Source organism: Westerdykella ornata (genome assembly GCF_010094085.1).
Source record: "Westerdykella ornata strain CBS 379.55 unplaced genomic scaffold EI97scaffold_6, whole genome shotgun sequence".
Lineage (NCBI taxonomy): Eukaryota > Fungi > Ascomycota > Dothideomycetes > Pleosporales > Sporormiaceae > Westerdykella > Westerdykella ornata.
In genome coordinates this window covers 802,263-812,728 of record NW_022986856.1, presented here as the reverse complement: position 1 = coordinate 812,728, position 10,466 = coordinate 802,263, and the positions used below count along the sequence as shown (strand labels likewise).

Sequence of the window (10,466 nt, the reverse complement as noted above, 5' to 3'; positions counted from 1 at the left end):
TTTTTTTTTTTTTTTTTTTTTTCTCTTTCTTTTGCACTTATGATACCTGATTGATATCAGATGTCTGCATTGCATTACTTAATTCCTCATCTCCAACCTCAATCCAAATGGAAACACATAGGCCCTGACATCTACTCGTAGCCCCACACTCTTCCAAACCCTCGCCCAGCTCGTCGGCGGTGGAACCACCTTACCAATCGTTTACTTCCTCTCGCACGTCTTCCGCAGCCCCCTACCAGCCCGACCCACCTACTCCATCCGCATCAACACACACCACGCTTTCATATACACCTTCCTTCTCCTCCCCCTCCACAGCCTCCCCGTCTGGCTCATGTACCACGCCTCCACCCTGCAGGACCGCCACTGGTGGACCTGGCTGTGGCAATTGTACCCCGTGCGCGTGAGCCTGGGATACTATATTCTCAGAACGTTATTCGAAACTCGAGGTAGGAAGCAGGCCTCGACGGCGACTGCATCAAAACCGAACAGTATCCACCACAGCAACCACTACCACCGACATCTCCTCCTAGCGCTCCTACCCCTCATAGCCATCTCCGCCGGCCTATGGCTCCACACGCTCCTCGCCTCGTCCTACTCGCTGTACGAAATCTTCTACCCCTCCCCGCTGCCTGATGAGCTACTCGGCACGTTCACGGGCCAGATGCAAGTGCTGCTCAAGTGGGATTACATTTTCGTGGTCGCGAGTTCGTTGCTCTGGTGGGGGTATGAGATGTGGGATTTGAAGAGGGTGGGGAGGGTCACGGCGAGGGGGATAGCGGTGTTGGTGGTTATGTGGGTGGGGATGGGGATGGTGTTGGGGCCGGCGGTGGGGGTTGCGGTGGTTTGGTTGGTGAGGGAGTGGTATTTGGTTGGGGGGAGTGGGCCTGGGACGGAGGGTTTTGAGAAGGGGAAGGAGGGGAGATGAGGTTTGAGAGTGTGTGAAGGAAGCGGAGTGGAAGTTGGGTTTGCTGGTGGCTGCGTTGGGAGTGGATGGTACAGGTTGGGCGGTGGATGTTGGACCATGAGAGAGAGATTTTTTTGGGGATAGGGACACGGGAGAAACTGCGAGCACCGTTGCGAAAACCGAGATATCCTCACCGGTTGTCGAACTTGCATCCGTTGCTATTTCTGTCTCTCATATATGAAGAGAACAGTACTAAAGCCATCCGGACCGCCTTTGCATAGAGTACCTGGAAATTATCATCACCTATTTCGCCCAAGGAGAAGAATTTCGGCAAACGGGGACGTTGAAAGTACCCTGGGAGTGAAGGGTACAGGAAACATGGTGAGTTGCAGGTACATACATACTATGGTATATATGATCCCTGCATCCCCAGATCAGCACCAAAAATAGCAGCCGATCGACTTTGGAATCCCAGGTTCCTGCATGTCTCTCTTGATTTATTACCCCGTTCGAATATGGGATGGTTAAGGGTCGAGCCTCTCAATCTCGAATATGCTCCTCACGTGTGCGGTTGGGACATACTGTAAGTTTCATCCTCTCCCATCTTTCCTGGTGTTGATCATCAGATCATCGCAGCCCGTGGCGCCACGCCACCGTCTCCAGACTACTCACACCGGATTGCGAAAAAAATAGCACGAGGGCAGTCGAACCGCCCTGGACGTTACCAACGCGTCAAAATCCCAAAACCCAGGGAACGTTGGGCAAAGTAAATTTCGCAGGAGCATTATTAGCATATTCGCGACAACAGCTTCTCGAACGTCGGCCATCAAATATCACCTATATTAACCATCCAGCTATATTTAGGTAAACAAATTTAACGGAGCGGCGTTTGGGCAACATGGTTCTGCGACGTTTCTGAAAGAATAAACGGAGTCGATGGATGGATATTGTTGTTGTGGGTGAACCTGGACTTCTGGCTTTTTAATCTGGATAAATGAAGGGGGTCGAGCAACGGTGTTTCCTACGAGGGATGAGCAAACTCGCCCTCATACCAATAATCAAGAAGGAATCCCGCTGCGCGTACCGTTGGCGATGTGCAAGTAGTTAAAGTGGCAATAATGTAATCGTAGTGCAGGTGGCCAAAGTCTGGGCCCGGAGTGACTTGATGGAATACCCCAATGTGCTATACGGTGGCAACAAGGACGGTTACTAGCGTCGTTGGGGGTGCGCATCTGGAAGACGGCGATTTGCGTCCGAGCGTGCACGTTTTGGGGATGGCCGGTTAGGCTTCGAAATGAAGGTATGGGGATGGATGGAGGGACATGGGAGTTTGGATGGGTGTTGGATACGAAGGGGCGAGTTGTACATGAGGACAGGTCGAGGCGGGAAGGTAAGGGGAAAAAAGGTATATAAAGGTGGAGGAGATCGCCCGTGGAGCGGGAGTTATCTATCATCAGAATCAATCCACTTTGTTCTCCTCTGCAGAAAACAAGACTTTGGAACCCTAGCGATCCGAACCGCAATAGACGTACCTCGTCGTCGTCATCGTCCATTTCCCACGGCAAACCCAGTCCTTATCCAAACCTCACCTCGTCTCCAAAACCAAAATGCGTTCCGCACTCTTCCTGTCCGCCATCGCGCCCGCAGCTCTGGTGGCTGCCACCGCCGAAGCTCCACCCGCAGCACCTCAGATCTACAACCTCGACTATGCAGGCAACGGCTGCTCAGCACCGGGCTCGGTCAAGTCGACATCGACGACGCTAGGCGACTCTGCGTCCTTCACCTTCAGCAGCCTCAAGGGCGACGACACCAGCAACTGCGGCATCCACCTGCAGGCCAAGGGCGCGAGCGAGGGATGGCAGGTCGCCATCAAGGAGATCGAGTATAAGGGTACCCTGAGCCTGAAGCCCGGCAGCTCCCTGGATACCTATTCGCAAGTCTTCTGGAGCGACAACGCGGCCAAGACGGTGAGTTTTTCTTTCCTTTCCACCTTGAAGGAGAAGTTACATTGTGAAGACCCACACGCTGACACTTTCTCCAAGACGACTCTCTCCGACAACATCGTCTGCACCGACGTGGACTTCAAGGACTCGTTTACGCTCCGGCAAAAGACCAGCACGCTCAACTGGTCAAAGTGCACAGGCGCGGACGGAAACCCGGGAATCCTCAACGTCAACTTCCGACCCGTGGTGCAGGGCAAGGCGGGAAGCTATGATGTCAAGAGCGCGACATGGCAGCTTGTGTGGAGGAAGTGCTAGGGGGTGTGAGACCGAAAGGACTGGGAAGAGGCGTTCTGGGGGAAGGGTATAATATCTTTTTCTCTTCTGGGGTTCGTGATTTGTATGTACATAGCAGAACCAAAAGAAGTCTGTATCTAGAATAGAGATGTTTTCAACCGCATTCTTCCGAGCTGTCTCTGAGTGACGAGGGAAGAAAAGGAAAAGGGAGGTGAAGATGTCAAAGGGTTGAAGGAAAGAGACGGGACCTGAGTATCTGACACAGAGAGCTACACAGACTGAGGGCAGAAAAGTCCATGAGGGCCACTTTCCATGCCGTTTAGATATTACTATTAGTAAAAGCTGGTGAGCATTGCACTCCCACCAAGTCGAATGTCGCGGTTAGAGAGGTCAATGACGATAATGTGATCAACAAGTTCAGTCAGGCGCTCCGGCGAGCGCCACTCGGCGACGGAACCCATTATGGGGGGAGATGCACACCTTGGAAATGGGCAGCATGGGCGAGATGGACATGAGGCCATGGGGAAATGGTGGGTGCCAAGGCGACGCCAGAAGGACGACCGCTCGACGAAGAATGGCTGTGTCATGGGGCTCGTGATGGATTTGCAGGAGCTGAAAATTAGCTTTGACAGGAGGAGGTGCCCAACGTACAAGAGTGGCAGGATTGATATATCACACAGTAGGAGGCCATTCTTGGCTTGTTGTAAGTGGTGTTGATGCGTGCCAGGTACCATCAGATAGGCGAGCCGACTAAGCCGACTGGAGGAGCTGGCTCCGGGCATTCATCCCTCTAGCGCTACTCAGTGTTGGAAATCTCCAGCGTGTCGACAAGATAAAGTTTGGAGGAGTCGAGTCTTGTACGAATCCAGGATCGAAGTTTTTCCAAACAGGGAGGGCGGGGCCGCTGTGGGGTGGGCTCGTGGTGGGTGAACGTATCCAAGGCTGGCCCGGACGTCATCTGTCGGCCCAATCTTCTGAAAGATGGGCACCAGGGGCAAGGAGGGCACGTGGAAGGGCTGCAGAACACGGGGCACGACGACGAGAGGTGATCAACACCAGCCAGTGCGCCGCACAGTCAGCAGAAGCGAGGACGAGAGAGCCTATGATCGTCGAGAAGGTAAACCGGCGAGGGGCGGCGGCATTGATCAGACTGCTACGCCGCAAACGGGACGGGAGATGAGCAGCAATGCAGCCATTCCAACAAGTTCCAACATTCCAACGAGCTTCTGGAAGGGGGGCCGATACGGGCCACATCTCTCCAAGGTTCCTCGCACAGTGGCAGCAGAGAGATTGACGTTCAAAAGAGCCAGCGGCGAGCTTTGACGATTCGAATTCATATCATATAGGATCGAAACGAGCAGAAAGATTTCGGGGTAGGGGATGACGTTGGAAGAAGGGGTTGCAGAGGTGGCACGGGAGTACTGTGGTACTCGGTATGCTGATTCGCTCTGAGCTCTGCCATCATGGGAAAGCCCGCCGGGAGTGATTATTGACAAGCAGAACAAACGTCCAGTTCCTTGCTTCAAGGGCATCTGTTTTGCTCGTCCTCGTCTGTGTTGGACGCTCCTATGTCACAGTACCGTACTGCCACCGCTGCCGAGTCAGGAACCAACCTACAGAGACCCAGCTAATCCGTAATAATGATCTTGTCGACGGTCGGCTAATAAGTCGGCGGGAAGGGAAGAGGTGGTTAACGAGGAGGTAGTGACGGGTGCAAGGTGTTTGCATGAAGCACTCCGCCAAAGCGTTTGGAACCTGCCGATTCCTGTGTCTCGCGTCTCGTTCAATGTTGGATGCAGCGTTGCAAACGAAACTCAAACCCTGACTCGGAACTCGCTCAAAACCGTGAGGATGCTTGCCGGCAGAATTCCACGGCAGGCCCTTCCTCAACCCTTCCCAGCTCTGTCCGCATTTCCATTTCCACGCAACTGTCCGACTACGGAGCAGTCCGTCTGTCATTCCCCTTTCACCCTTCATCCTCGCAAAGCAGCGTTTGTTGAAGGCAGAGCGAAAGAAAAAGGGAAAAGAAGGAATTGGTGTCTCGCCCAAACCCGAACCGTCTCACATTTCCAGGGCTCGAACTCAACCTTGGAACATGGCCCCAGCCACAGCCACAGAACGCCAAATGCAGCGGCGCTGACTCCGCTGAGTCAGGCGTAAAGTATGCACCAATCGAAACAGGTGAGGCGCCGTATTGTTCGAGCTCATGCAAAACCGGTTTGGCGCTCTGGCGAACCCTGCGCCTCCGGCAGAACATGCCTCGGAGCCCCGAGCCACCACCACCGACCCACCTCCTCCTCCCTCACCACCATCACCACGCATCTGGCACGTCTCAGCAGCAAGGCTCCCCCGGTGAATGTCCCCAGCCCTCCTCGACGACCTGCCAGAACGCTTCGGGCAAAATCTGTCTGTTCCTGGGCTGGCTGGGCCCACCCCTCCCAACCTCGCAACCCTCGGTCAGTGCTTCGTTTGCCGGCCGCCCACAGGCACGCGCGATATGACCGGCTAGTGAATACCACCATGTCCACGTCCATCCAATTCTGTCAGAGTCGCCGGCCTGGGTCCCTCCTTGGAACCTCACGGCCTTCTCCCCCGCCGCCCACTTCCGCGACACACAACTACTGCTACTCCGTACTCCGGACTCTGACAAGTACTTCTCTCAGTCACCTCGCCAATCTCATCAGACATCGCCTCCCTCCCCCCTTTTTCCAAGCAGCCAACAGCACCCAACCCTCTCTCTTCGGCAGCAATTGCTCCCCTGTCTCGCAGTCCCATTTTTATTTTCGCTCGTGCGCCGGTGCCATCCTTCAAACACTCAAACCCCCGTCTTGCATCCCGGTCTAGCGACCTGCCTCCCCTTCACGTCCCGCCTGGCCGTGCCCACTCTCCCCCAGCGATCTTCCCGCGCAGAGTCTCATCAATGCTGAAACGAGACTGAGGCGAACGAAAACCCACCTGGCCTTGCCCTCTCTCCTGAATCTGAGGCTCTCATGTCCAACGCGCCTGCCCACTACTCTTCCTCCTCTCGTCACCAACCCCGTCACCACGACCAGACCAGCGACTCTGCCTACATTGAAGCCAACCTCTTCGAAGTCGGCCTCCTGGGGAACAAGTATCGCAGTAGCAGGTCGTCCAGGTCCTCCGAGGACAAGAAGAAGGACAAGAAGAAGAAGCAGAGGAAACCAAAGGCCGTCGAGTTTGGCTCGCCTGTCACCCAGCACAGTACAGACTCCCAGTCCATTCAGAGTCATTGTCTTTCCCACGCTCAGACCCACTCATGTCTCTTCTAGCAGGCTTCCGTCCTCATTCCCGCGGCTCCAACCTCTCCTCGAGCACCATCAAACCCTTCACCAAGCACACCCTGCCGAGCAATTCCACCCTCGACTCGGCTGGTCCCCCTCGCTCCTCCAGAGGCATGGCTGGCGTTCTGGACATTGAGAGGTCCAGGACCCGCCGCGATCGAACCTTCATAGGCAGCGAGTGCGCCGTCTGCGAAGAGCCCCTCGAGCATACCCTGCGTGGCGAGCGCATCCTGCAGCTGTCGTGCGGCCATGTGTCCCACGAGGCCTGCTTCTACGAGTACATTCGCGAATTCGATTCACAGCACTGTCCTACCTGCGACGCAACCCTGGGCCTGGATACAAGTCGAGGTGGAAACGTGCTGGACCTGGGTAAGTCCGCCGCTACGAACAGGCGGAGCCTCCCTCTTGCTGATGCCCCCTTTGTAGAGAAATTAAGCACCATTGTACGATCAGCACACGCCGACCCGAGCCAGGCGGGCAGCCACCGCAGCAACCAAAATACCCCTACGCCATGGGACCACCCCTCTGTACCCGAACATCAGTCGCACGGCCGGCCTCGAGGCGACAGCGATGTCAGTGGCCGTTACCAGTCGCCTCATCCTCGCCAGAGGGATAGTAGCCTTAGCAGGGACCGCATGTCTGAACGGATGGGCTCCATGAGCCGCCAACACCTGCGCAGCGATAGTGGCGCAACCGGCGTGGCCTCCTCCGCCGACTATTCTGCGGCCCACGACGGGAGGCGCCACGACTATGACCTGCAGGCCATGGAGAGCAGCTTGAGTAGCCCCCGCTCCCTCCTCAAGAGCCCCATCCCCGCCCCGACCGTGACTGTGCGCAGCGAATTCCCCACCCTCAACCGCTCGCGGCAGCAGCAGAGCTTGACCTGCCTCGTGACGGTCGAGGTGGTGGATGGTAAATGGAGGCCAGACCCCGATGACATGCGCGCCGCACCCCCTCTGCCCTCGGTTGCCAGCGTCGCGGAGAGCTATGGAAGACCAAGGTCCCCTGTGCGCGGGCGAGCTGCGTTTGAATCCCCGTACCAGTCCGCCGAGGAGTTGGACGAGATCACCGAAGATCTGCATTCACGCGTTGACAATTGGCACGGCCTCGACTTCTCGCGCTTTGGAAAGCTGCGCCTTCACGGTCATGTGCGTGTCGGAAAGGACCGCCAATCATGGCAAGAGCTCGAGTGCTATCTCTTCTCGGAGATGCTCATTTGCGTCAAGGAGAAGAAAGCCGGCCCTACACCGCAGTACCCGGGCTCTGAGCAACCACTCCGCAAGCCGAGGTGCACGCTGAAGGGCTCCATCTTGATCAAAAAGCACCTCAACCAGGTGGAATACTCCCCAGAAGATGCCATCTTGACGCTCAGTCTCTCCGTCCCTGAACTGCCGGCTTTTCACTTGCAGTTCCAAAACAGAAGCCAGCTGGATCTCTGGCGACGCGCCTTGATGGATATCCGGATGGACTTTGCTCAACCCGGTGGAAGAATGCCGGATTACGAGCAGGACAACTCTGGCACGGAGGATGACGAATACCGAGCGTCTCGGCCCAACCGCGTGTCCTCGGTCAACTCGTCGTCTTATGGCGCTGCTCGATCCACCGTCACGGCACCTACCGAATACACGCACTCGCGTGCAGGTATGCATGAACCGCGGCCCACCGGCCAAGTCCACGTACCCCTCGATATCGTCGTGGTCATTCCCGTGTCCTCTTCGATGCAAGGGCTCAAGATCAACCTCCTTCGCGACACGCTCAAGTTCTTGGTGCAGCATCTGGGTGAAAGGGACCGCATGGGATTGGTCACATTCGGGTCAAGCGGAGGAGGAGTACCCATCGTTGGAATGACGAGCAAAGCATGGAAGGACTGGCCCAAGGTGCTGGATTCAATCCGTCCTGTGGGCCAGAAAAGCCCCCGCGCCGACGTCGTCGAGGGCGCCAATGTGGCAATGGACCTTCTCATGCAACGGAGATCGAACAACCCCCTTGCGAGCATCCTTCTCATCAGCGACTCCTCCACGTCCGATGCGGAGAGCGTTGATTTTGTCGTTTCGCGGGCGGAAGCGGCAAAGTGAGTTTCCAACTTCCCAGCGTCTTCTACATGTTCTGACTGACATGACGCAGGGTCTCTATTCACTCATTCGGACTTGGGCTGAGCCACAAGCCTGACACGATGATTGAGCTATCGACTCGAACCAAAGCGTCCTACACGTATGCAAAGGACTGGATGATGCTCCGCGAATGTGTTGCGGGATGCTTGGGTTCACTTCAGAGCATTTCACACCAGAACGTCAAGCTCAAGCTGCGGTTGCCGGAGGGCTCTCCGGCCAAGTTCGTCAAGATTAGTGGTGCATTGCAAATAACGAAGCGTGCCACGGGCCGGGATGCAGAGGCATCGCTCGGCGACTTGCGATTCGGAGACAAGAGAGGTTCGTCCCAAGCTCAGCCCAGCATATCCCCGGCGCGTGCTAATTGAAGGGCAGACATCCTCGTGCAACTAGCGATCGCTCCCGACACCAGCTCGCCGGAACAGGTCCCCCAAGATCCCTGGGAAACCATCGTTTCAGGTTTGGAAGCCCTTGGTGGACCCCTGGACCAAGACGAACCACGAAGCCTTAGTGTCGAAGAAGTACCCCTTATCCAGGCCGACCTTATCTATGGCGATATACTCAGGGAAGGGACCGTCTGCCACCTACCTCGCCCTTCGCTGCTCGCCATCACCATTCTCCCATCTGTGTCGAAGAAGAACCCGTCCGACCGCCCGCCCACGCCACCCATTCCACCTCACCCCCATATCGTCCAACGACGGATGGAGCTGCTCACCTCCGACATGTTGACGCGTGCTTTGACCCTCGTGTCCCGCGGACAGCACGAAAGAGCCCATCACTTGCTCAAGGAGACGAGGAGTATCCTCAAAGGTCTGGGCAAAGGTGGTTTGCCTCCACTTCCGCCACCTGGCTCTAGACGCAATGATGCGCCGAGCACAGCCAACAGCACAGGGCATTCCTCGCCGACCGTCGACAGTGCCAATAGACCTCGGACTCCCTCTCCCCACGCCGAAAACCCTTTTACGCCTGCAGCGGGTATCGACGTCTCAACCATGCATGCGCTAGACGCCGAACTGGAGTCATCACTCGAATGGCTGCACCACCCGGTTCATTTCGGACGCGACTCCCGCAAGGCTGTGCTGCAAGCTATTGGGGTCATCAGCTCACAGCGAGCATACACATTCAGGACCCCTGCCGAATCGCTTTGGGCACAGCGCATTGCGGGCATCAAACGCATGGCGGAGCAAGCACAACGTTGGCGTGAAACCACTGATGACCAAGCTCTGACTGAAGAGACGTGACGGCCTTTTCTTTTTCTCCTTCACTCGCCCCGTTCTTGTACATTTGTACCATACTTCACCAGTCTATATCCTGTTGACAGTACACGCGCTAGCATCGCTTTTTCCTTTTTCATCTCCCTCTAACCGGAGCTGTGTAGACCGGCCGTTTGCTTTCTTTTGCACGAATGATACCATGCGCACAACGTGCTTTTTCCTTTTCTTATTTTGAAGCGCACGCTTGGCCCGCAAAAGCGCTCCGTTCTTCTGGGATGATACCACATCTAGGATTCTTTACTTTCCTCGGTTACGCTGCACAGTAGATATGTCACGCTATCGATATCGAAGGATACCCTTTGGGTATTTTCTCTCACGCTATCCAAGGTCTTCGGTTCGCAGTGCAGTTTGATATAAGATGAGGTCTATAGATATACGGAGCTACTCCTCAGGAGTTCTCCGGCCCACATCGCTTTGCGCCTTACCAAGGTTGGAGGCAGCCTGCAGCTGGATAATTTCCCGAATGGAGGTTTGCGTCTTGTCGTCCGGCACATGCAGCCCTCTCGGGACCGTTGCAGATAAACGAGGTGTTGGAACTTGTTAGGCCCAGCCACCGGCCTTTTGAGGAAGCGCGTCGAGGAAGCGCATACTCTTGGTGCCGTTTTCGTTTTCCGATGAATCCGTTCGGCCTCATCTTGTTG

General features: G+C 55.9%; 6 protein-coding genes across 6 annotated transcripts in view; 4 read left to right on the top strand and 2 right to left on the bottom strand.

Moving 5' to 3' along the window:
* EI97DRAFT_500213 (uncharacterized protein) overlaps window positions 1-1,244 on the top strand; it is a 1,874-nt gene extending 630 nt beyond the window's left edge. Inside the window, exon 2 of the mRNA XM_033802651.1 lies at window positions 142-1,244. Within this exon, the coding sequence (XP_033655541.1) occupies window positions 142-925 (784 nt within the window). The 3' untranslated portion in view covers window positions 926-1,244. The remainder of the gene's footprint in view (window positions 1-141) is intronic.
* Window positions 1,245-2,511: 1,267 nt separating this feature from the next.
* On the top strand, window positions 2,512-3,162 carry EI97DRAFT_374387 (uncharacterized protein; the record flags this gene model as incomplete). Its single annotated transcript, XM_033795451.1, has 2 exons — window positions 2,512-2,871; window positions 2,947-3,162. 2 exons carry the CDS (start codon window positions 2,512-2,514, stop codon window positions 3,160-3,162), a joined length of 576 nt encoding a protein of 191 aa, XP_033655540.1.
* Window positions 3,163-3,318: 156 nt separating this feature from the next.
* On the bottom strand, window positions 3,319-4,105 carry EI97DRAFT_280549 (uncharacterized protein). Its single transcript, XM_033794354.1, has one exon. The coding sequence runs from the start codon at window positions 3,921-3,923 to the stop codon at window positions 3,474-3,476; it is 450 nt and encodes a 149-aa protein (XP_033655539.1). The 5' UTR covers window positions 3,924-4,105; the 3' UTR covers window positions 3,319-3,473.
* Window positions 4,073-4,772, bottom strand: EI97DRAFT_432087 (uncharacterized protein). The gene has a single exon (XM_033798086.1). The coding sequence runs from the start codon at window positions 4,671-4,673 to the stop codon at window positions 4,287-4,289; it is 387 nt and encodes a 128-aa protein (XP_033655538.1). The 5' UTR covers window positions 4,674-4,772; the 3' UTR covers window positions 4,073-4,286.
* A 439-nt stretch (window positions 4,773-5,211) lies between these two features.
* EI97DRAFT_280672 (uncharacterized protein) lies at window positions 5,212-6,305 on the top strand. The gene has a single exon (XM_033794357.1). It carries the CDS (start codon window positions 5,305-5,307, stop codon window positions 5,983-5,985), a length of 681 nt encoding a protein of 226 aa, XP_033655537.1. The 5' UTR covers window positions 5,212-5,304; the 3' UTR covers window positions 5,986-6,305.
* Window positions 5,904-10,116, top strand: EI97DRAFT_280511 (uncharacterized protein). The gene is made up of 5 exons (XM_033794353.1): window positions 5,904-6,363; window positions 6,432-6,812; window positions 6,870-8,514; window positions 8,568-8,872; window positions 8,927-10,116. Exons 1-5 carry the CDS (start codon window positions 6,132-6,134, stop codon window positions 9,790-9,792), a joined length of 3,429 nt encoding a protein of 1,142 aa, XP_033655536.1. The 5' UTR covers window positions 5,904-6,131; the 3' UTR covers window positions 9,793-10,116.
* The last annotated feature ends 350 nt before the right edge of the window (window positions 10,117-10,466 follow it).

Coding starts and splice junctions, on each gene's coding strand:
- EI97DRAFT_280549 (XM_033794354.1), bottom strand. CDS start 3,923: ATGCCCGGAGCCAGCTCCTCCAGTCGGCTTAGTCGGCTCGCCTATCTG.
- EI97DRAFT_432087 (XM_033798086.1), bottom strand. CDS start 4,673: ATGCCCTTGAAGCAAGGAACTGGACGTTTGTTCTGCTTGTCAATAATC.
- EI97DRAFT_280672 (XM_033794357.1), top strand. CDS start 5,305: ATGCACCAATCGAAACAGGTGAGGCGCCGTATTGTTCGAGCTCATGCA.
- EI97DRAFT_280511 (XM_033794353.1), top strand. CDS start 6,132: ATGTCCAACGCGCCTGCCCACTACTCTTCCTCCTCTCGTCACCAACCC. Junction 6,364..6,431: donor CTCGCCTGTCACCCAGCACA/GTACAGACTCCC, acceptor TGTCTCTTCTAG/CAGGCTTCCGTCCTCATTCC. Junction 8,515..8,567: donor TCGCGGGCGGAAGCGGCAAA/GTGAGTTTCCAA, acceptor GACATGACGCAG/GGTCTCTATTCACTCATTCG.